At 37.1% G+C, this 26256-nt stretch overlaps 1 protein-coding gene across 5 annotated transcripts in view; it reads right to left on the reverse strand.

The window, feature by feature from the left end:
• CUX1 (cut like homeobox 1) overlaps window positions 1-25974 on the reverse strand; it is a 295304-nt gene extending 269330 nt beyond the window's left edge. The window contains exon 1 of one of the 5 annotated variants that reach the window (XM_075196738.1): window positions 25588-25721. In XM_075196738.1, coding sequence (XP_075052839.1) covers window positions 25588-25650 — 63 coding nt within the window. In that variant the 5' untranslated portion in view covers window positions 25651-25721. Of the gene's footprint in view, window positions 1-25587 lie in introns of all 5 variants that reach the window. The other 4 variants (XM_075196737.1, XM_075196734.1, XM_075196733.1 and 1 more) reach the window with 4 other exon arrangements.
• Window positions 25975-26256: the final 282 nt, after the last annotated feature.

Raw genomic sequence — 26256 nt, forward strand, 5'->3', positions numbered from 1 at the left:
TTCGCGCATGCGCATCAATGACCAGAAGCCGGTAACCGGAAACCGGAAGTGCGTCATTTCGCGCACTAATAACCAAAAAAACAGTGACCGGAAACCGGAAGTGGTCATGGCGCTTTTATGTTCCCATGGTGACATGCCGATTAGGCAGCGCTTTTGTATTGCCATGGTGACATACCAATTCGGCAATAGCAAAAACAATCACACAGACATACTATATTAGTACCTGTGTATAGTAATACACTAATAGGATTAAAAGAAGAATTAAAACATCAACTGCGTCACTTCTATATAGCAAGGTTAAGAATCTAAAAATCGAAACTCTCATAGCATGGTGGTATAATCATCTCCATGGTAACATAGTGACCCATATGTCCTTGCTAATGAACTTACTAGTTAAAGTGTACTCAAACACCCTATTCCCAATAGGGACCTCAATGTAATCTAACAAAAATAAAATAAATTAAATAAAGAGGGAAATATCTCCCCTGTAGCAATTCCCCAACGTTCCAAAAATGCACAGAACACTTATCCCGAACACATATATTCCCAATACTGAACTAAGTCAGATATGCATACGATAAAGATATCGAGATCAAACCAGAGAAACTAACATATATAATATAACTGATAATGTATCAATACAAACGTGTATTTCCAAATATAATAAGTAGTATAGAACAGTATTCAGTAACTACCACTTTAATTACTTTAAAGAAAAGGAACCACTTCAAAGCTCTCATTCAACCCATAAGGAGATAATGTATTGAGTGTATAAATCCAATACATCTCCCGCTGTGCCAATTTTTTACCCAAGTCTCCACCCCTAGGTCCTAGCTGTACATGTTCAATCGCCATGAATTTAAGATGTTTAGGGTCTGATTGGTGATATATATATATATATATTAAAATCCTTACCATGATAAACTAACAAACTACTGTGGGATTTATTTGGTTACCAAGGTAATCAATATCATTGGCACCACTGACTCTTTTTTCCGGTACAGTTCCAGACTTTGCTTATGGGAAGCTGTAACTAAAAATGCTTGTTTCTAACACCATCTGCATTGGGGGGAATGCACAGGACACAGAGCATGACATATGCGGAGAACACCATGACATCCATGACATAGATGCAGCCTTTTTTTCTTATACTACTTTACATCTAACTACTTTCTGTCATTACAGTGTTTAATACCACCAGCGCCTACCAACAAGTATATTCCCTGCAAAAAAAGTGCATTCAAATTTAATTACATGACCTGTCACTGATTTGGATGATAAGCCTGTCACTTACACATGTGCACTGTAAGTGTACAGTAAAGCCCTCAGTCCTGCTCTGTATTCATGCAGCCTTCATTATTTCTATGTTATTTTAGTATGTGGAGAAAAAAACAAAACAAAATGAGGACTATCAACTTTAATAAAGTCTAAAAGGAAAAAGAACGTTTAACAGACTGGAGGATTGCTGCTGAATTGGGTGGACGCAGGTTATAGATGGATAGTATCTGTGGATCTGCACTTGGCAGGCTACAGTTCCTCCTCCCTCTTGTAAGCAACAAAGATTCCACATACGTTAAAGAAAATCCCTGGTGAATTCAAGATATGAGGAAGCATATTTCAGGCATGGTAAGGATCCCCAGTGTCTGCTCGTTGGGGCTAAGGGAAGATGATAAAAGTCAAACTAAGTAAAATCTGCAGTAGGTTAGTACCGCCATACTAAGGTGGAAGTCCACCCTGGGGCAAATTTTACAAAAGCATGACATTTTTTATGACATTATAAATGTATACTATACAGAGGATTCAACTGCGCAATAGCACAACCCCTAAAAACCATGGCGCATGTGTTAGTACTCCAACTTTCCTTAATTTACTATCGCTTGCTGGTATAAAAAGTATGTGGAAGACAGAAGTCAGCGGTAACTGGAATGTGTGGCTGTATATTCTAGTTTACCTTATTTGTAAACTGCATCAGATTAAAGAAAATGTTTGTCTGCAACATTAGACCTATTTCATGTATGTTCCACTCTGGGGCATACGTTGCTGAAAGTACGTGAAGCCTGAACAGAATTAATTCTTGAAAACATAGGGATCATTGATCCCTATAATCATAAAAACATACGTATATGATAATATACGAGAACAGATTTCCGGTGTTCTCCAGACAATTTAGCCAGCCCAGTGGCATTAAGAAGTAGCTGGGTGGGGGAAGTTGTGATACTTTGTAATAATGAAAAATGTTTGCGGTTATTGCACACATCTACCAGGACTGGTCAGACTGGTGGTCAGTGGTCTAACACACACTGCTGGCTGTAGTGCTCACATAGTGCCTGTTCTAATAGGAGAAACAATGGTTTATTATATTATAATAGGACTCTGTTGGGCTCCAAGAGCCGGGTGACAAGTAAAAACAGCCGGATGGAGCACCCGGGAAATAGGTGCTGGGGAGAATAATGCTGCATTTCAATTACATGCTTTAAAATGTCAGTGCGCTGTATATTAAATAATTTGGTTTAATAAATACATTTCACAAGCACAACCTCAACCTCAAGGACATACAATTTAGCTAAATAAATCCCAAAACATATTTCTTGCATATATGTTTAAACGGAAAATTTCAGAGCTTTTTAATGCATTACTTACACTGCCTGTTTCTCACACACCGTGTCCTTGAAGAAGGATAAATACAGATCTCTAAAAAAAGATCCCTTGCAAACACTTCTAACACAAAGACTAACAAAACTGATAAAAGTTTCCACTGGAAACTACATTACCCTTCATTATGGGGGGAGGGGGGATACAGAAGGTTCACATACAAAGAAAGTGTCTGATAAAAGTGTTTGTTTTATAGTCTTTGAATGTCTTGCCCTAATTCAGCAAACCATGTGAAAGTTTATTTTATTAAGGGGGAATCTAAAAACACCAGAAAATCTTAATGCCTGGTCAGCGGACTTGGACATGTCATAGTTAAAGTGGAATGTTCTAAAAACATGGGAGGACAAGATGATTGTCAAGGGGAGTTTCTGGGCCAGACACAGCGACTCTGCCACGCATATTGTTGTTTAATATTTATGTACCATTATATATTATAAAGGTTCTACACTACACTAGAGTATGCAGTTCTGGACAAGATTAATGTCTGTTTCACAAAATTTACAGCTTTTAATGCCTAGTGCATGGTCACACACATATCTAGAGGTGTCAGTGATAATCCCAAATTATTGTGTAGTGTAAAGCATGTTTGACATCAGCTTTGTAAATGTTCAACATAAATAGTAGAAACAAACTCTGAACAATAGCTTCTTGATATAAAGACAGACAAACATACACCCAAACATTAAGCTATAATTGTAAAGCATACATTGGTAGCATTGCTGTGGCAGGATACGTCCCCTAGCAACCAGGGACAGGACGGCTCCAGCAACAGGAGTGTAGTGAAGGCCAGACAGGTGGTGGTAATTGGGGATTAAATTATTAGGATAATCTGTCACCAGGATCATGAATGCTGAACAGTTTGCTGTTTACTCTGTTTAAGCATATTCTGGATCGAGTCAATAGCATTTTAGGAGGAGAGGATCCTATGGTCATGGTACATTTTGGTAAGAATAATAAAATTAAAAGGTAGATGGACAGTCCTCAAAAAAATCAATTTTAGGCTGTAAATTGAAAACAAGAGCCTCCAAGATAGTATTTTCACTTTGGGGTTGGGCTGGAAAGTGTAAAAATAGAAGCAGTCTTTAATATGGTGCACACAGGGAACAGAGCTTAGTCAAAGTATGATAACAAATGGTAAGAGTCTTCCAAACAAAACTGATGAATTATAATTCATGATGTCTGAAGAGAAGTCTGATATAGTTGGGCAGCACAGTGGTTAGCATTGCTGTTTCACAGCTATGGGGCCATTATTTCCATTCCGACCAGGGCATCTGTGTGGAGTGTGTATGTTCTCCGTGTGTTTGCGTTTCCTCCAGGCGTTACCATTTCCTCCCATAATCCAAAACATACTGGTAGGGTAATTGGCTTCAGATAAAATGAACTGTAGTGCTGCATAATATAGGACAGGATATTGTTATTACTCCCGAATTTTTGGGCAAACTCCTGTATTCTGCTCACTTTGTTAGTAAAGTGGGTGGGGGCAGGGCCAATTGTGCCATCCTGACCCCGCCCCCTGTTCTAATAGGCTGAAATTGAAACATGTAGCAGAGAGGTGGGGCCTAAAGACTCAATTCGCGAGGCCACGTCCCCACGACGCAACAGCGAGACCGTCCCTCCGGAGATCTTGCTTCCAAAGTTGTCAGGTATGTTATTACTATCATTGTTAAAGTAATAAATCGATAGGGACCGATTTAAGAATGATACATTCTCCCTACTTGTTTTTGTACCGTGCTACTACAAAGATGCCCCCCTTCCCCCGCCAAAACAAAAAAATTGTCCATTATTGTATTGGGCAAAACTCCAAAACAATCACCATTTCCAAACATTCTGTGACTAAAAGGAGTACTGGACACCCAGCTCTGCACCCATGATCAGAGGACTTACATGTTATGTGTGTATGGAAGCTTTTTATTTCTTTAAATTGATGAAATGTACAAATCTACATTAACTATGTTACACTACAAGCTTGGTAAATTTACCAATATGCACTCAGTATACGAGACGGAAAAAAAGAAAGGGTGAATATATGCGTTTCAGTTTCTGTCAATAAAAAACACAAGTGCAAAATGATAAGCTGTAAGTAGGTTTTACAGTGTTGCCAAGTAAATGTATTTTCCCTAGAGATCCCATGTCAGGTCTCTACAGGAATGTCACAGTATGGTCCCTAAGTAAAACCGCTCTGCATGCAGGAACCACTGATGAAATCAATACCCCTCCAGCTCTACACTGAGCAAGCTGTTTATGATGTAGCATTTACAGTCAATGGTCTAAATAGCCATAAACAGCTTAGTCTTATCCTTATGCTAGCAGTGATCAAGCTTGCAAATATAATTATCTCTCCTGCAGAGAGTGCAGACTAAAAGCCAGTCAAGTTTGTGCCATCATTACCCTTAGCTATACATTATAGGTACACAGATGAAATTTAAAGTTTTCAGAATATAAGTACATAAAGCAGCATAAAAGTAAAATATTTCACATACATCTTACAACAGATTACTGATGTTCAATGTCAAAATGAGTAATGTCTGCAGCTTTTTTGTCCATGTAAACCAGGGATAAATCACTAATGGGTATATTGGGATAAAACCGGTCATCACTTCAGTAAGCTGTTATTCGTTGTGGATACACGTAATTGGGCTTATCAGTACACTTAAACTTGGCAGACTTCTTGAAAATTATAATTTTGTATAGCAATTTCTTATTTGATTAATTGCATGAGACTAATCACATGATCTGTAACCAATGGACACCTATGGGACTTCTAGACCTGTATAGCTGGTTAATTAGCAATCCACCGATCACAAACAATTTGTATTATGCCATGAACAGCACACAGTTGCATGACTAAACACTGTTACTGTCTCCCTAGTCTAAGGCACATAGCTTTTTTTTATTTTCAAAGCAAAACAGTTCAATATTAAAGTTGCATTACAATATCTAAATTTGCCACTTTAAAATGGCTGCAGAAAGGGGGGGGAGCTGGTGTGTGAGCAGGAGAACCAATAAGAAGCAGCAATGTGATACTTCCATATGGAGAGACAATATGAGCGTGAAAAGATGTTTTTCAAATGTGCGTTAACACAGTGTATTCCAAACCTTCTCAGTTTAAGGCACCCTTAGGGTCTCCATCATTTTTTCAAGGCACCTCCAAGCCAAAATAATTAACAAGTAGTCCCCCCCACTTGCTTATCACAAGGCCTGACTGCGGCACCCCAGGGAGCCGCTGCGCACAGTTTGGGAACCAATGCATTAACAGATGAAATAGGGGAACACCATATATGCTATAAAATTGCTGTGAATGACACCATAGAAATCAATGCCATATTTCTGCTCTATTTTGTATTTCATTATTTTTAGGTTTTCAGTATTTTATATTGTATATAAAATACCTAAAATCCACAAATTATATTTTTTTAAAAAAAGGAAGTTAAAGGCACATTAACACAATTTTTAAATCTTCTGATTTACCTAATGGACTCTAAGAAGTGTAGCTTCGCATTCTTATAGAATGGCTTTCTGTACATTCAGAGACAATGCCTTCAACTGCATTTTAAATCAGCCTAAGCCTACTGGAACCACCACTTACTGCCAGATACAGTAACATCACAGAAACCAACAGAAAACTAGGTATAGACTTAAGGACTCATATGAACCCTATCAAAAGAGAACATTCTCAGTGATAATACAAATGTGGGTTTATAACCCTGCTTCTCTTTTATGCATTTTCTAAAATTCATCATCATTTGGTGTCATGAAAATAATCTCATAGCTAAGCACAGCATATGTATGCAATTACATCTACACCTAAGTATAGGTTTTCAAACTCACTACAATACAAATCTGTCACACCTATTTCATTTATTGTACTAGCATTCAACAATAATATGCAGGCAACAGAGTTCCCTCATAAGTGGAGCTTTACATTTGTAATTACACTTACAAAAGATTAAATGCAAATTTGTCTTGATTGTAGTATAAATCTTAGTCACAAAGTTCACATAATGTTCTTCTTACCCCATCTTACACATGGATGCAAAGTAAAGCTGGGTACACACTACAGGGTTTTCAGCCGATTATCGGGCCCAATCACACGATAAACGACTGTTCAGCCAGATATATCACATTAGTGTCTACACTCCAATGATGATCATTCCAAAGCACATTGTATCAATTTGTTTTAAACTGTACTATACTGATGGTTATGACAGATGAAGAGCACAGGTAAATGAAGTAAAACGTGTATAGTGTGTACACATGAATCGGTATGCTGATTGGGAGTTTTTTGTTCGTTTTTTTTTCAGTCGTAAAATCGTTAAGGATATCGCATCGGGAGAAACTTTGTATAGTGTGTACCCAGTCTTGGAGTGACTTGTGGGCCGTGTGCATGTTAAATGAACTTAAGTTAAAAAGTCATAGTTTTCTACCATCCCCCCCCCAACTAGCAGAACAGTTGGGTCCTGACATGAGGGAGAACTCCTCTGAAACGCTGTATAATCAACGTCTGGCGATTGAGGAAGAGAAGTACCAAGCCCCTCCCCCCGCCGCCGCCATACATGGTAACACTCTGCAGTTATCTCATGTATATTATACCACCTTTGAGGTATGCATGTTTTATGGTTGCTTTACTTGCTCTTTAAAACCAGGAGACTTTCATAGCTGTAACAATTAAAACAAACTGGGAGCATAGTTCAACAAAATTAGCTGGATTATGGAATCAGCATACATAGTATGATAAGTAACAACTATCCCCATACAGGGAGGAAGGCAATAAACAGATGAGGTACTAGATAATGAAGTAAAGATAAAAGGAAAACTTATTTTTATTAAAATGTGAAAATATTGTAACAATTCAGATGAAAGGCTTCTAATCAAAAACACAGAATTACTTAAAAATTCCCATGAAAAAAAAAAATACTTATTTATTCTATTCAAATCTTTTTATAGCAAATCTTAAATTACACAATAATTTAATGGCCTTATTGAGTCCTCATTTTGCCATGCTCATAAACACCTAATTAAAATGTTTTTCTGACAAGTATTTATGGGAATGAAGAAAAGGTATGGATAAGCATCTTTGAAAATAATTAGAAATATCCATAAAAAAAGCAACCAACACAAAACACAGATTGCATTTACTCACTTATATTTCAACCAGCTGTATAAAAATATAGAGGGACATTTTTTTTAAACCAGGTGCACAGGGAAATGATGATGGAACTAGGAGTTTACATTTATTTGACCATGTTCTACAAACCTATTTGTTCTGTGTTATAGTATTTGCTATGTAGCCGTTTATAATAAACGTCCCTCAAGAAGTGTCACTTAAGGGTTCCTCCACACCCCATTTACTGTGCAGCACTGTAATCTTACCTCCCAACATTCCTAAACTGGACATCAGCACATTCAGGGAAAACATCACCCCTCAACAAACTGTCCACGACACGCCCCTTAATCATGACCTTGGCAGTGAAAATTGGGACTGTTGGCGGTAATGCTGCAATTTAATAATTCAATTTCATTCAGTGTGTACAATTTAGAAGTAATCGGTATGACCTGCTACAAATGGAATAAAGTGTTCAATGAGATTTCATGACATCAAAAAACAATTCCCATCCACTAAAAATTGTCCCAGCTGAGCACCCACAGAACATAGTGGACAAAATGAAGAATAAAGAGAACATATACATGGACACATAACTAGTAAGACCTGTGCTGGGAAAGAGGTGAACCACATAACCAGACATCACTCCCCATCCTAGCACTTCTTCCTAGCGATTCAACTATCACAGAGGATCATTTCCACTGCCTATTTATTGGCTAATGTATTATTATTATGCATTAGTTTAACAGGAACAATCTAATGGACCCGTGCATATGGTCCAGTAGCTTATACAAAACAAATTAAGCTTACTTTGGTTTGATACTAGCATGTTTTTCAGTGTACACCCTTTAGAAAAAAAAACACTTGTGGAAGAAACATTTCGCCTTACCCTGAACACTAAACCTGATCACAGTCCATTTTAATTCACATTCACCATAGTTTAGAATCACATTTCTGCATGAAGCCTTCCTTCAGGATAAAGCATTCTAAATTTAATACATTTGCCTAAGTATTTTGTGAAAAAGACAGAACTGTGAGGGGGAGCAATTTAGTTCTGTGCACATCACACTCCCTCTGTAAGTGCAGTGTGAAGGGCAGAGCGATGACCCTTTCCGAGACTAAATAAAGTTTATGCCCGATACAGTACAGTAGCCTTCACTTTAGCTGGGCACACAATTGGACACAATGCAGCATTTGTGGTCCATAAACAAGCACAATGGCCAACAATAACCAGCATGGAACTGATCAGATCATTATTACACCTGTTGATAATGATGAAAGACAAAAGATGTATTATATAGGCCATGTATTTGGTAATCTTACAACTGCACAATCAGGCCCCAGTGACACAGGCAATGATCCAGCCATCTGGCAATACATGTGCGGCCTGCCTGGATATTCAACCTGTTGCTGGGGCTACGCAAGTGTCGGGTTAGAGCTATGGAAACTCCCCATCCACAGGTAGATAAATAATGTATTTAACAGAGCACATCCTAACTTTTTACTAAACAATACTCCTCATTAACTCATGGGGGCATATTCAATTAAGATGGCAAATCGCAATTATGCACGGTTGCACACATTAAGTGCCAATACGGTACCGCAACATTGCGGATTTCCCGTTGCAATCCTATGGGGTAGGAATGGAAATCCGTGATGTTTCTGTAACGGGAAGTGTGCAGACACTGGTAACCGCGATCTGCTGCGGTAATTGAATATGCCCCATGGAATTCAATGGAAATGATCAATAAGGGAAATTAATCGATCTTCAGCCAGAGTTTTAATTATGTTGTACAACTTATTATTACACATAAAACATAAAATGTAAAATTCAACAATAAACATGACAACTGAGCACATCACTGAAAACTTATTACGCCAGGGTTGTTCCCTGTACACTATGGGGCATATTCAATTGGCCGCATTACTGTTAAAAGTATTGCGGCCTGCTCATTGTTACCGTTATTACGGTAATAGTGCGCATTATTACCGTTATTACATTAGTTCTAACGCCGGCTTTATGCTCGCAGCTCCCTGAGCTGCGAGCAGAAAGCCGGATTAATACTACCGGAATAACGGTAATAGTTTTAACCCAGCGGTACTTCGGGGAGAATTGAATTCCCCCCCATATATGTAAACCTAGAAGGGCAGTTCAGATAATTCCACGAGATCACTTTTTATTTCCTCTAGCCCTCTTACACTCTCGGACTGAAGGTGCTTATGCCAAGGGCAACATTTGGAAGTGCTACAAACTCCATGAGATGAAAAATACCCAGGAGACTGAAAGCTGTTTGTCTTAATTTTCCTCAGTAAACATGACCAAGTGCATATCAGGTTGCCACTTTTCACATTTGTGACACATTCTTTGTCAGATGTCTCTGAAAGTCAAATTCACAAGTCTAGAATGTCCTGAAATCTGGGACAGTGCAACTCTAGACACCTCCACCCATTGTTTCAAAACCATAAGAGTAACAAATGTGTTGAGCTCTTATTTTCAAACCCTCAGGACATTGTTGAACAGAGGAGTAGTTAACAATTCAGCCATCTTACCCAAGTACATTGTCACACCCTTCGCTACAATCACTATCCCTGCTGTCAATTTCCAACTGCAGCCTACAAGATTTCTCCAACAGGATATTCACAATTCACTCAAACTGCAAAATGTCAGCCTTGTAAGTCAATTAAAAATAGACTATGCCTTTCCTGCGCAATTCCATTAGTAAAAGAAATTTAAAAGAAAAATAAAACTTTACTGAAGGTCCTCAACTGGGTCATACACAGTTCTACTAAGCAGAGTAATGTCCCCTCTTTTGTGCTCTTCTGAGTGATATTGAAGTCAGACAGTAAATGAGGCAGATTACACCATGCCTGTATGGTGCTATTTTCAAACACTTCACACTTCCCTAAAAACTATCAAAACAGCCACCTTACATTTACTATATCAATACTGGCATAAGATGGCTTTAGTACAAGCCTAGAGTATTTGTGCAAAAACAGCCATGTGATCACTAGTGGCTGCGCCTACACAGATCTCAAATAAATGAAAGGTCAAAATAGTAAAAGGTTTGGGAGATTACAGCAGCCAAAGTATAAACTCAACAAATATATATATATATATATATATATCAAATCATCAACAGCCTCACAATGTAGATTCAGAAGTGTATGTATTAAAAACAACCCTCTAAAATGCCCTTTTTTGGTAATGCAGCTTTAAGAAATATTGTTAACATGAAGAAAAGACCATTCTTGACCATTCTTAAAGGTTCTTCACAATGTAGGACATTCGTACATAAATATCTAACTGAAAAGCTATTTTTACATTTTTGACCAGAAGGATAAAAAAAAAAAAAAAAAAAAGGCAAAAAAAACAACAAAAAACACACACACAATAGAATATAAACCATAGATGGATTATTAAAAGTACTACATGACTCTGATCTTTCATTCAGGCTATCATGACTTTGCTAAACACCAGGAAGGTTGAAACCTTCAAGATTAAGATAGTTCTTGAAAGCTTCCTGAGGAAATTCCAATGCATAGAGGGAACTGCCGAATAACAGTTGTAAATTTCAATGTAAACTATACCTAAAGTATTTGCCAGCTTCCTATCAAAGTTTTCTATCAGTTCAAAGAAGTAGAATCTCTGATCTGGGATGCACGAACTTTAGGCAAGATTTAGGGCTTAGGCTGGGTACACTCTACAGGTTTTTCACCCGATTTATAGTGCCAATCACACGATAAATGACCATTAGGTCCAATATCACATTAGTGTGTACATTCCAACGATCATGTTTTATTATTCCAAAGCACATCGTATTGTTTGATTCAATTTTTTTAAATGGACTAAATTGCCAATAACAAAGGAACGATGTCTGGCAAATTCTGAAGTGTAGGCAGCTCTCTATAGAGTTTACATAGAAGCAATCTTTGCAGCCAATGGTTATGACAGATGAAGAGCACAGATCTGAAGGTAAATCTTGTAAAACGTATACAGTGTGTACACATGAATCTGCATGCTGATCGGGACTTTCAGTGTTGTTATAACACTGTTGCTATAACTGTGGTGTTATAACATTTTAGCTGCATTAGAAAGGTCGTCTAGGCTTCTCCAATTTGTTCAACTTATGGTAAGCCCAATTGAATGGAGCAGGCAGTGGGTACGAGGTCATTGGAATCAATGGTTTACATTTTCAGACTTGTGCTTTTATTGCCAACAGAAGGCATTTAAACACTTATTGATGCCAGTAGGTATGAAGCCAAACGGTTTTAAAAGGGCAAATATTTTGGTCACAGCTATATGAGACTTCACACCCCTGACTTCTTTTATCTCAAACAACTAGTTAAAAAAAAAAAAAAAAAAAAATTATTGAACAAGAAGAATAAAAGTAACTGCAGTACACAAGCATCTACAACATACAAACAACTGACAACACGTCCCAAACATAACATTTAATCTTTCAAAACTTGAAGACAAAATAAAAATCATCCATCCCAAGTGATAGGCTTTAATTCTACACATTTGCTGTCTCAAGATCAATTCAACAGCTTTAATTTCCCTATGCTAACAATACAATCATTATCTACAGAAAATATGAAAATTATATATATATATATATATATATATATATATATATATATATATATTTTTACACACAAAATTGTAAGAATGCTGTAAAAAAATAACTTTACTACTTTTGTAAATTTCCTTATTTTCAAATTTAACACGGACCACAATGAAAACAGAAATACACAACTTGTGGGTGGGAGCCCCGAACCACAGAATCTGCTTTTGAGGTTCCCTTACTGTTAGATGTGCAATATTTCTAATGGGAGCTTCCTCTTTAATGGTCTCAAAACAATGACCCAATAACACTTGGATTTAAGAAAAAAAAAAAAAAGAAAAAAAAAGGGTTGATCCGATCATTTAGCGTGGACGCAGAAAACAACCAAATAGATCGACAAGATGCGCATACATTTATAGATATTAAAGTCGGTCAGAAATGTTTGGAAACAGCAACGTTTTCCCTTGTTTGTTAGGCATGCAGAGAGATAAAAGAACAAAAAGACAATCATCCCTTAAAAAAAAAAAAAAAAAAAAAGGCCACACACAGGACAAAAAACCCACAGCTGAAGCATAACCCCAACTGTCCAGGTTTAGGCAGGATAGTCCATAATCTAGAGGACTGTACCATCTACTGGCAATGTTGGGAGGTATGTCCCGCTCGCCGCCACTCTCCATAGTACAGCTGAACGGGTGCAAGTAGTAATGGGAGTGGTATCTGCATGAATGGGGGCAGCACATCAGAAGGACTAGACACACCTTTAGGTGTCTAGGGGCATGGAAGAGTCGTGACATTCTTCACATATTCATGTCTCTAAAGTGAAACAGTCACTGCCCCTTTTCAGAGGGGATATGGCTGCATCACAATTCAGAAATCTGGAAGTACATAGCAGTGTCACTTGCAAATTCATTCCATAGCTTTCTTGCAGTGAAACCTACATGACACGTGACCAGTCTAGAGTGCAACCACACATTATTAATCTAACTTACAAATGTACAGGTGATAACTTCTATAGAAGAGGTTTTATCCTGTTGCCCCCCAAACACTATATATATGTAGGTGCATTGGCACAGCATTAGATCCATGAAAATTTGATAATATACATAACTGTAATAGTTACTATTATATCAAATGTCATTGGATTTATTAGTGGTGAAAATAGGGAGGGACTTATTGGTGTCTCAATTGGAAAATAAAATTGCTGAAAGTCCTTAAAAACTATCTGAAACATTGAAAAACATTTATACCCATACTTGGGAGAAGTTGTAGGTCATTTTCTGGTGTTGGTATCGCATGCAAGATATCTACTACAGGAAATTATTTATTTTTTTTACAATTAACTATCCAACGATCAAAAATAAAAATATATTTAATCCAATATGTTATTTAATGCAAGTTCTATCTCTACTTAGCATTTTAGGGATATGGCCAGGAATATCTTTGAGAAAACCTGATTTGTTGTATAAATGTAGTAATTCTAAAAATAAACTACTGTTAACCTTTTCTTCATACTGAAGCAGTTTGCCTTATTGAACAAAGAGAAAGAAAAGCCACTATTTGGGATTAAAATATACGAAGGCTATGTATAAGAGAACTGAATAACATATATAAAATGACTGGAGTCTTAATAAAATAGGTCTATCATGCTTTCATTCATGATGGACATATTTAAGCTTCAGCAGCCTACCATGTTAGGAGGGAGGTGTTTCTCTAGCTTTGGGGCAGACTAACAGCTTGGCAGACTTGCTTTGCAGAAATACAGTGCAGGTTGGTTGGTTCATATAAAGAGAGGGACCAGGGAGATTACAAATGAAATACCTGCAGATCTAGCTATTTGCATAAGATCCCAATAGGACTCTGTCCCAAAGATGTTTGTATGTTATCCCCGTGTTTGCGTGGGTTTCCTCCGGGTGCTCCGGTTTCCTCCCACACTCCAAAAACACACTGGTAGGTTAATTGGCTAACAAATTTACTTACGTACGTCTGTCTGTACGTCTCTGTCTGTCTGTGTTAGGGAAATTAGACTGTAAGCCCCAATGGGGCAGGGACTGATGCGAGTGAGTTCTCTATAGAGCGCTGCGGAATTAGTGGCGCTATATAGATAAATGGTGAGAATATGAGAGAGTAAAGGAACGGGGAGTTAATGTTTCCTTTTTAGCAGTGGAATGTCTGGTAAACACTGAACAATGAATTTTATCTTTATGACTTCTATGTAAAAAAATAATAATTAGGGTTGAGATTCCTTTAAGACCAGAGAAGAGCTGGAAAACTTTAGCCCAGGGAACAAGACTTGATTCAGCAGCCTGATATGAATATTCTAATGAAAAAAAAATGCAAGTGGCCCTGTGACCCAGCCCAAGATGGGGACCGTCCCGAGAGGGCAGATGTTTAAGACCATTCAGCTGGTCATGTTTCAAGGAAATCCTAAACTATGCATATGTAAAATAATTAACTGTTCAGCAATAACACCTGCTCTAACATTGGAAGTATTCAAAAAAATTACAAGATTGCATATTATTTATATACACTCTGCAATGATCTCTTGCAGTTATAACCAATATCAAATGAGAGTGTTCATTTCATAGAAGTCTTAGGACTCATTCAAGAAACATTTAGTCATAATTTGCTCACACAGTGTTCCATATAACCATACTACTGTGACAATAGTGTAGGCATCAGCATTAATGATCCCATGCACTATTTTCTGACATTTCATGGTGACCCACAGTTCGTAATCCTGTTCATGTAAACGGCAAAAATTTTTACTCATGTCGACTGGAACACAGTAAAAGAAAATTCAGACAAAACACTTGGCTGAACAAGCTCTAACACTCCTTAACATGTTTTTCTATAACAGATTACAAACATTAATTTTATTTTGACTTGCACATAAATATATTTTAACTAAAATGCGTGTCAGGCGTTTGTGTATTATAATGAACAGCACAGTGGCTTAGTCGTTAGCACTTTTGCCTCACAGCAATGGGGTCGCGAGTTTGATTCCTGACTTTGGACTGTTTGGAGTTTGTATGTTCTTGTCGTGTGTTTGGGAATTTAGACTTTAAGCTCCAATGGGGCAGGGACTGATGTGAATTCTCTGAACAGCGCTGCGAAATTAGTGGTGCTATATAAATAGCTGATGATGAACGGTAAAACAGTCTGTAAAATAATTTGAATAGCCTATTCCCAAATGCACAACCCAGAGTTTTCAAAAATATCTAATCGTAAAAGACAAACGCTACCAAAAAATATAAATTATGTTTAGGAATCTCACAATGAAATGACTTTGAAAATACAACTGGGGAGGGCATTACAAAAGGAAGAGAAGTTACCTGTCCAAATATATTTCAAAGTACAGAGTGAACAGATTTTTGCCAGAACTTCTACAGAATTACTAAGCAGGGCAGTTGAACCTTTAGCTCTGTACTGAGAAAAGGTGACTTTCTTACCACTCTTAGGGGCATATTCAATTCCGATCCCGATCCGCGCCGGAACGGCCGCGTACCTAATCTGCGGTACCGCAATAACGAGGATTTTCGTTCGCAGCCCCTAGGGCTGCGTACGAAAATCTGCGTTATTGCCGTACAGTATTACCGGCAGTACTGCGCATTTTCATCGGATCGGAATTGAATATGCCCCTTAGTATTTAAAAGTCTCCATGTTGTCATGCCTGCAAAAACGATCCCTTGCAGGTATATTATCAATCGGGGAGGTCCAAGGGGCAGATTCTTATTACTGTATTAGAACTATGCATCATTATAGTAGGATAACAGTCCTCCTTGTTTATAAATGCACATGTAATTATTTTTAGTTAGTTGCACACACAGCAGATTTCCTGACTAAGAAACAACTGCATTCTGAAGAGAATAGGACAAGTCAGTGTAGCATTAACATTAAAAAAAAAAGTGAGGTTCTGTCACAGCAGTGCAATTCTGTTGTCAAAGCACTGCCAGTCAGAAGTGCAGTTAGAATGCAGTTGGTGTTTTCTTCCACTCCACCATTATTTTTCTTTAGTGTAACAAGAATATTCCATGTAGTTCAAAGATCACTTCTAAAAACTTTCTAGTATTGAGGTCACCGTTAACATTTAATCCCGTCTCTTACGTACTCTTGATGATCCCCCTTTCCTTTAGGATGTCAGGAGCAGGGCCCTCGTTCCTTGTGTGCTCCTTCTACTATTCCATCACCCTCTATACCTCTTGGCCTGCTTCCCTAGCCCTGATTTCTTAGCTTCGGCCTAGTTTTCACTGATTTCTACCATCACTTTCACACATTGTCCCAGACATAATTTGATTTGCATTACCATGTTACCTGTGTATGTCTTTTTGTTCTTTCTGTATCATAGGTCACTGTTTTCTGTATATGTCACGTACAGTGCTGCGGACCCTTTGTGATGCCTTATAAATTAAAGATAATAATAATAATGATGATGAACCATACACTTCAGTGTCCAAAAGCCCAAGGCAGCCACCCACCTGACTGAAGCATGCAGAAGTGTTGTTGATGCACCTACCATCTCCTCTGTCACCCAACTTTGCTGCTTGGGTGTCACTCTCGACTCCTCTCTCTCTTTTGCCCCCCACATTCATTCCCTTGCCCAAGCCTGTCGCTTCCAACTATGCAACATCGCCCGCAACCGTCCTTTTTTCTCTCAGGATGCCACCAAAACTATCATCCACGCACTCATCATCTCCCGCCTTGATTATTGTAACCTCCTCCTCACTGGCCTCCCCCACTCCCGTTTCTGAAGTATTGGTACTTTTTGTTCATTGGTCTGTATGGTTTCACCCTGTATAGTCTACTGCTAGTACTGTGTGCGGCGCTGCGGATACCTTGTGGCGCCTAACAAATAAATGATGATATTATTATTAATAATAATATTAATAATAATAATACTACCCTGTAGAGTTCACACACACAGGAAGTGCAGAGAAGAGGAGCATTACCACTGCTGCCTGTTCAAACTAGGCCTACAAAACCAGTATACAAACAGCAGGTGACACAGGAGACCCGGCAAATGGCAAATCACTGGTTTGAGGCAGGAATTACTGTTAACAGTGAATTCCACAGAGTTCCACTAGAGTTTTAATTTTTGGTTGAGTCATTGTTTAATGGCCCTACACCCTTCCCAATTATGTTGTGAAAGTGGTTTGTTTTTAACAAGACACTGAAATTACATAAATCAGACAATTCTGCTATACTATTATAAATTACAGTCTGGGATAAGCAAGTGTCACCGAGTTACTGGAAAATACATACATATCAAAATTATAACAAATAACACAGAAAGAGAAATATATTAAAATAGGAGTAAAATCATCATAATGGCAGAAACAGACGCACAGAAATGTAGCCTGAAGTGTTAGTGGAAATTTTTATTTTCACAGGAACATACTAAAACAGAAAGAATATATGCACTTAGAAATTACATTAACACCTCAGCAATAGTGAAAATACATGAGAAAGTTAATCTAATTTAAAGCATCCATACAAATCGCTTTCTACCTTGGGATAGATTTATCAAACATTCTAAGGGGGAATTCAATTCCCCCCAAAGTACCGCAGCGCTAAAACTAATACCATTATTACGGTAATAGTGCGCATAATTACCATTATTATGGTAGCTCTAATGTCGGCTTTTTGCTCGCAGCTCCAGAAAGCTGTGTTAATATTACCGTAATAACGGTAATATCCATAACGCGGAGGTACTTTGGGGGGAGGGGGATTCAGTTCACCCCTAAGGGACAGATTCAGTTGTTCGAGATGTTCCTAAGAACATTGTGGCCGCAAATTTTTACCAATATTACGGTAAAAAGAAACGCCCATTTTTGCTCGCACCTCAAGCAAAAATTTGCGTTACTTCTGTTAAAAAAAAAAAAAAAAAAAAGGGTATCTGCGCAAGGTGTCCCTATTTTCAGAATTGAATCTGTCCCTAAAAAGGAAAGTGGAGGTGTTGCCCAGAACAACCTACCATCATTTATCTAGTACATTCTAGAAAATGATAGCTAGAATCTAATTAGTTGCTATGGGCAACATCTTCACTTTTCCTTTTTAGAATGTTTGATAAATCTACCACATTGTGTTGCTCTTCAAGTCATTAAGTTTTCTAGTGTAATCAGTACTCAAGTTTGAAGTATATCTAATTTGACCACTTTTTTCCTTTTATTCATTTATTTTTAAAGAGAAAATGTATGTATGCATGAGGGAAATTTATGGCACATTAAATTGATGTTATTACCCAAAAATGTATGGGAGAAGGAATGGCTGAAATGATGTAAAATAGTGTTCATGTTTTTTGCTACTAGAATTCTTAAACTAAAGAAAAAACTGGCAACTTAAGGAGATGGACAAATCATGTCTCCCCATCCGCTTCTTTTTTACTTTATCTCAGCTTCAATACAAAAACAGAAATGAAACAGAACGGTATGCTACTAGAAAATAATCCAAATAGTCAAGTTTGGTTTTAAAAAAAAAATAAAAAAAAAAAATTATCTGCCTATCAAGATAAAAAGCTATGGATTAAGCACACATTCAACTGTGAATTATTTAATAAGTGTGCGAGTCATATTAAGCTCCCATCTCCAAAATACAACATGCTGTAATTAATATTATATAGGTGAATGCTATTAAGTAGACCCAGGTAAGCCCATCACCCACTGGCGTAAAGCATCATGCTTTTACTTTTTTTTTTTTTTTTATTATTTAACATTAAGTCTTTATTACTGTGTTTGTTTTTAGCATTTTATGTAGTTTATGATGTATTAATACTTTATTATTTATGAATATCTTCCTTTAACTATATGGTTTACATACATCAATTGGCTCTTATGAAAATACTCAATGTTTATACAATGTAAAGCATACAGATGAGAGCTATAATTATTTTAGATATTTATAACAATGCGAATACCTGTCAGTTTGATAAAGCAATGATATGAATGAGGTGAAATGCAGTGGAGAATTCTAAGAACTACTTCTAGTTTCAGATATGCCCATTTTCTATTTTTGTTATATACAATATATGTATTTTTAAAGCAACTAAAGTGTTAAATTTAAAATTATTGTCAAATTTATTGTTTCCCATTATATACTTTGAAGTATTCTAGCGCATTTGAGTATTTCACCTTAGATATTGAGCCTTTGCTGATCTCAAGAAGTGATTTAGAAAAAGCTTGGTTTTAACCTTTTCTTTGGCATGCACATTTTGTGTTGCGCACAGTGGTGGCTTTAAAAAAGGTACTACACTTTTTATTCTTTATTAATCTGTTGCTGGATTGACTTCTCCTTATGAAGAGGATTAGATAGGGACCCAAAGAAAATCTGAAGCATGAAACACCTGTCTACCTGGTACGCACCTTTATATATTGAGCACAGTGGTGTTGAATAAGAAGACATTGCATCATTAAGTAGCATCTGTGTGTGTTCTCTATAGATTAGTAAAGCATGCAGATGTGTATGGGAATGGAACCCATGACCCGATACAATGTCATAGTCACTTTCTATCATCAGTGGGTAACTAGTATTACTGTGATAATAAAATAGGTCACTTGTAGTCATAAGATCAGGGAAAAATGTGAGTTAAAAGTGGAATATATATATATATATATATATATATATATATATATATATATATACACACACACATACACACACACATATATACACACACATATATACACACACACACACATACTCATGATTTTCATTCACAAAATATACAGAGACTTGAGGAAGGGGGAAAAATTAAGCCAAAATTAACAGTCATTAGCATATTAAAGCTGCTCATTTTGTTTATATTACACCAGATGTGAAGACGAGGAAGGACAGATATTCTGTCCACTAAGAACATGTATAATGTTAATACAAAAACGTTTTGATTAAAATATAAAAAATGGACTTGAGTGTTTTAAATAAACATATTATACTAAATATAAGCTTTATGGCTTTATAACTAGAACACTTAGGCAGTATATGGAAATTAAATTGGTTGAATTTCTCACACAATACCAACCTAAACAAAAAAATAACTTTGGAAGAGAGTTCTCTTTAAACATAAAAGATTTTTTTTTTTTTATAGCTCGACTAACAACTGTGCCCAGTGTAATGTGCTGATTGATGTAATTAAACCAGAATTTAGATAAAGAGCTCAAACAACTCCAAATAAGACTTATACAATGTTTGCACATATAAATATTGGTTTCTAATTAGCTATGAGCTTCTGGATACCCTAGTTATCTCTTACAAAGTGCGAACTTTGTGATATTAGAGATAATAAAGTCCAAGGAAACCTTGCATCACTATTATAATTCTCAGGAAAGTGACATTTAGTAACATAGTTGTTACAACATAAGATACGTTGCAGCCACCAGTCTAGCTTTTACTCAAATATAGCAAGTTGAAATAGATCACAAAGGCTTGAGGAAAAAGAGAGCATTGCATTTTCAATGGACTGTACTTTACAAGTGTATATACATGCAAGTATACTATTAAAGCCTCTCTGTTCTCTTTCCATTCACAAACTGACAACTGAGTCTTTCAGCAATTCAGCGCCCACCCACCGCATCTCTCTCTCTGAGACACACACACACACAAGAAAGCGCTTCGGGGAACTAGTGACATTGATATGCATGTTTGGCAAGCCAGGTAAACATTATCCAGCTGCAACATCTGACAGTCTCACTGGAAAGAGGTTTACAATTTTATTTAAAAAAAAAATAAAAAAAATTGGGAGACCAAGCTTAAAATATAAGTTAGAATTATTATTGGGTATAATCAAATAAGAATAATGATCATGTTTAGCAAACCACAGATCAAAATATAAAATTTAGTGCAAGGCAATGGGATGCCAAGTAGTCGGTTCCTCTTGTGACTACAATGAGCCTAGGTTATTAATGGATTTCAAGGAACTCAGACAACCTAACGCCAATGTGTGTAATCTCACGGCGAGTTAAAGATGGGTTGCTGTGTAGACAAACCTATCATACAAACTGGGGCCCAAAAAAGGGCAGGGTGAATGTAACCATGGCTGGCTAGAGTAGCCCCACAGCAACAACAGCAATGTGCACCCAGTTATGAATGTAACATTATACAATTTATCATCAGGTTCAGTTGCACAAGGTGAGAAGCTTTAGTTGAAAGATTAAATTTAAACACACATTTGGAAATTTGTATGATTAGGGGCCTTATTGCATTTCAAGCAGCCACAAATTCAGGTCTTACAGATTGCAAGCTCAATGCACCCTTCTCTTCCGAATTTTATTACATGTACTTGTTGTTTCTTTTTTTTTATTGTGTGTACAATGTGCCATTAATTGTATAAACCATTGCAGTGCTGCATGTGTGTGTGTGTTTATATTAATATTATAGACACACACACACACATTATATATATATATATATATATATATATATATATATATATATATATATACACACACATATACATATACACACACAGACTACTGTGAAAAAATTGCACGAATCAAGTTTTGCAGAGATGCGATACAATCTTCAGGTTCCGCAGAATGGCAGTCTGCAGGACTCTAGTACATTCACATTTTGTTGAATAGTGTATTAATAGAGCTTAGAGTAGGGTGGTCAATTTATTCAGCAATGTGGCATGGTTGGGGTAGGATTGGGAGCATCAACGGCCAAATTCCACCAGCATGACTTCGAAGCCAAATGTGTATGTATGTGTATATGTGTGTATATATATATATATATATATATATATACATATATATACACACACACACACACACACCAATCCACAAATAGCACTAGTGTGTGGAAAAAAACATTTACACTAATTCAACAACATACAATATGAAAAATCAGCATCTGGATCTCATCTTGGAGTATTCCACCAGGTATTCCAAGGACCAATTATATAGTCTGAACAGAACACATTCTACAAAGCCTCTCTTATAAAAAAAACATTCAAACAAAATTTACAGATAGGAAATTACTAAATGTTAAGCCCATTGCTATCGCTATATTCTTAGTGGGAGGCAAACAAAGCAAATCTTTGTTCTTATGTGACTATCTAAATATATTCAGGGCTGTGTAATTTGGGTTTAATTTGTTGAACTGTAATGAATTGGTGGCAATGTATTCTGAACTTTTTACCCTCTCGGAGGTGTTCGATTTCTATTTTTTTTTCCCTATGTACTATGCAGACTGATGTGATCATATGAATTGAGGGACCTTTCACCTTGTATGTTCAGACAATGATTAATGAGTTTCATTCAAACAAAAGAGAAAACAATGATCTTTGTTCTATTGACAAAACACATTTTTGAGGCATCCTTAATATAATAGCCTAACACTTACCAAAAATTATTTTAAGGGGAACGCACTTTGTATAAACATTTTTTTGTTTAACCCTCACACCTCTACTTGTGTATGTTAAAAAAAAATTCCCCTTTGGAAGCATTTAATTACTCCTCGTTGGTTGCAATTAGGTTTGTTTTTAAACCTTATGCAGCATTTGGAAACATACATGATATTAAATATTATGGCTCTATCTCACCCACATCCACTGAATAGTAGAAATAATCTGTAATTTAAAGAATGCATAATTTATGTCTGGTACTCATTGTTACTAGTGAAAAATTAAACAAAAAGTATGTTTGTACTTTATTGTGTGTGTGCTCCCTACAACAATTGATTTTAAATTAAGTATACCATATTCATGGGATATATTCAGCCATGTAAATTCACTCTTCAAACTTCTAACCAGATATATGTTCAATGCATAAAAACAATCAGCACGCTTAAAAAAAATAAATGCATAAATAAAATGTATTGTAAAATGTATACATTTTCTAATTTATAATGTTTTCTCTTTCTTAACAAAAACACATATACATACATATATATATATATATATATATATATATATATACATACATATATACATACATAAAACATAAGCAGGCTGGCAAGGCTTCTAAAAGCATATTTGTTTTTGTTCAGTAGAGAGGCTTTAGATGCCTGAAAATCTATACAGCTAATCAAGGATATTTTTACTGCCCCCTGTAAGTTCATGAGAATGTCTATTGATCTTAACCATGACTCCATAGCTATGATCTCTACTTGAGACAGGCTTTTATATGGATACTGACAAGACACTGCACTATTCACATCAAGGAAGCTGCTTGTAGGTGACAAGTTTGGGAAAATTATATATTTTTATCATAAAGCATTCAACTTTCAAGCTGTGCTAAAATACCTACCAAAACATCCATATGCTTACAGAAACATGAAAGTGTTAAAGATAGGCACTTTTAAATCCTTATAATTACATGCAAAATTCTGCAAAGTGTACTCTTGTCAAAAGATTATATATATATATATATATATATATATATATATATATATATACATACAAACAAACACACACACATACACATATATACACACACACACACATTTCTGCGTCTTAGTTAACTTTATGCAAAATACATTTTCATGTGATAAATAGATTGCAAAGCTAACAGAAGAACTGATTTTTGTTTTTTACTATTATATCAGGGAGACAATCAGAATGAGGGAAAACAACAATCAAATGAAGGCTTTTAAGACCATACTATCACAAGAAGAAAATGATGATCTGACTATTCCATGATACTGGAAGAGTTAAAATCCCTGGCTGCCTGAATTAGGCATTGGTTACATTGAGGATGCCTCAGTGTTTTATCAGCTCTCTAAACTGGGTCACCCCATCGTATTGCACACACGACCTCCATTTTAACCTCCATACTGCCATATGGGCCGAGAACACCAAAATACAAAACCCTAAGCACACCAGAAGTATGTAGAAAATGTAAAGCCCCTTTGAACAATACATGTGTGCCTTATGCTTATATAGGGCTTTAAACTTCAGTACCAATTTTAATGTTGGTCAATAAAAATACTATCACAAAACAAATTACAAATAAGTTTAATGCCACGTCAGTAAATAAACAAATCCGACACGCAAAAAGACAAAAGCAAAAAATTAAATAGTAAAATACTAGCTTTTGGTATACTAAAGTCATACCCACGTAGATTGGTGAAGGAATGGGAATAGCAGAAATACATACTTTCATCAAGTAGGAAAAAAAACATCACAACACACCATACATAGCACACATTTCAGTTTAATTATATTGTGCATTCAGTGTCCAAAATAAGCATGCAAATTGAAATAATTAAAGAAAACAGTTAATAAAAGTAACATCATCAATGAGAAAGGAAGATACTCCAAGTTGTTTAATGTTATTTTGCAAGCAGTCCCGTTTTGAAGTTTACCTTCAACCTGAAAGGGGAAGCCAATGGGGCAGAATACCTCAAATGCAAGAGAGCATACCAAAAAAAATCAAACTTAACAAATACCAAATGCAGGACACACGAATTAACATAATAAGAGGGGCATTTACAGGCAATTCCTTTAAAGTTTATCCTCTTCAAAAGCCTATCGTACTGTCATCCCTACAAATGCAACTATTAAAAAATAAAGTACATAAGTGACAGGTGACAAACATGATAATAACCAGATCAAATAAAATGTAAATAAAAACTAAAAACAAATAAACACAAGTATGCAAATACTATCTGTCCTTTACAAGCTTTCCTCAAAAATATATCCAAGATGCAAAACCCCACGTAGATAAACGCTCTAAACCACAGGCTGCATGACAGGAGTGGATGCAAACAGTAATAAAAATGAAGGAGAATATTTTTTTAATTTAATAAAAAGTAAAGTTTCGCCATGAATGGTGTGATTAGTTAATCCAGGAGCAGGAATGAGGGAGGCTGTCTGTGTCTGCGGCTAGCACTGTGTGTGTAGGGAGAGGAGGGGGAGCCCAGCCTGGCACCACAGCGCCACCAGCATCATCATGTAAAACAACCAGCGGATGAAGCAAGTTCAATAAAAGAGGCAAAAAAAAGTCCAATAAAAAATAAACTTGGAGAGGTCTAAAGAGATACGAGTGAAATAAGGTTTTAAACCGGGGAGAGGTGCCCCGGTAAGGGCAGAGGAGAGGTGGGAGAGGGAGCAGGAAGAGGAGAAGAGCGGCGCCACAGAGCCGGCGCCATCTTGGCTGATCGATGAATTGAACAAAGAGGATCAATTTCTGATAAAACGTTATCAATGAGAGCGGCCAGAAAGGCGGCGGTTTTGCCCCGGTCAGGGACGGTGGAGAAGGGATCGGAGCGGACAGACAGAAGGCTGGGAGAGAGCGGGAAAGGGTGGCGGAGGAGAGGAGGTAAGAAAAGGGAGCTGACCTGCAGCTGCTGTAAATCAAAGCGCTTCCAATATTGAAACATCGATCCCGCATTGGCCGCCATCTTGAGACATATTGAGACGGAGTGAGAGGCTGATAGAGAGGGGGCTGGAGTTCAGGAGCAAGCGGCGGAGGAGGGGGAAAGGAAAGGAGGGAGGGAGCAAGAGCAAAACACGGAGCGGACTTCCACACCCACCGTCCCCCCTATCCCTCTGCCGGCACGGAGCGGAGCTTCTCTCACACAAACCTTCCATCTTAACGGGGGGACTCGCTGCCATCTCTCCCGCCCGATGCTCGCTCGTCAGGCGGCCGCCTGTCCCTGCCTGGAGTCCCGCGACCCAGCCGGCCGCCTGCCCCAGCCATGCACCGACCGGCACAAGCCATGAGCAGGAGACCGGGGAATAAACGTCTCTCACCCACTTTTATCGTCCACTTATTTCTACATTTTACTTATTTCCTCCTTTGTTGTACAAGTGACTGCGCGATGCTTACAGTGATACAGTGTAACCAAAGTGCTCCGTGTATTCCTGCAACTTCACACCCATTACATACAGCTAGTACAGATTATTGTGTTTGTATTATTGCTGTGAAAATTAATATATAAAGTGTAGCATAAGAAACATGTTATTAGTAATGACTGCTGTACTCCAGCCACCGTATGACCCACGTC

The sequence above is a fragment of the Mixophyes fleayi genome, chromosome 2, assembly GCF_038048845.1.
Source record: "Mixophyes fleayi isolate aMixFle1 chromosome 2, aMixFle1.hap1, whole genome shotgun sequence".
NCBI lineage: Eukaryota > Metazoa > Chordata > Amphibia > Anura > Limnodynastidae > Mixophyes > Mixophyes fleayi.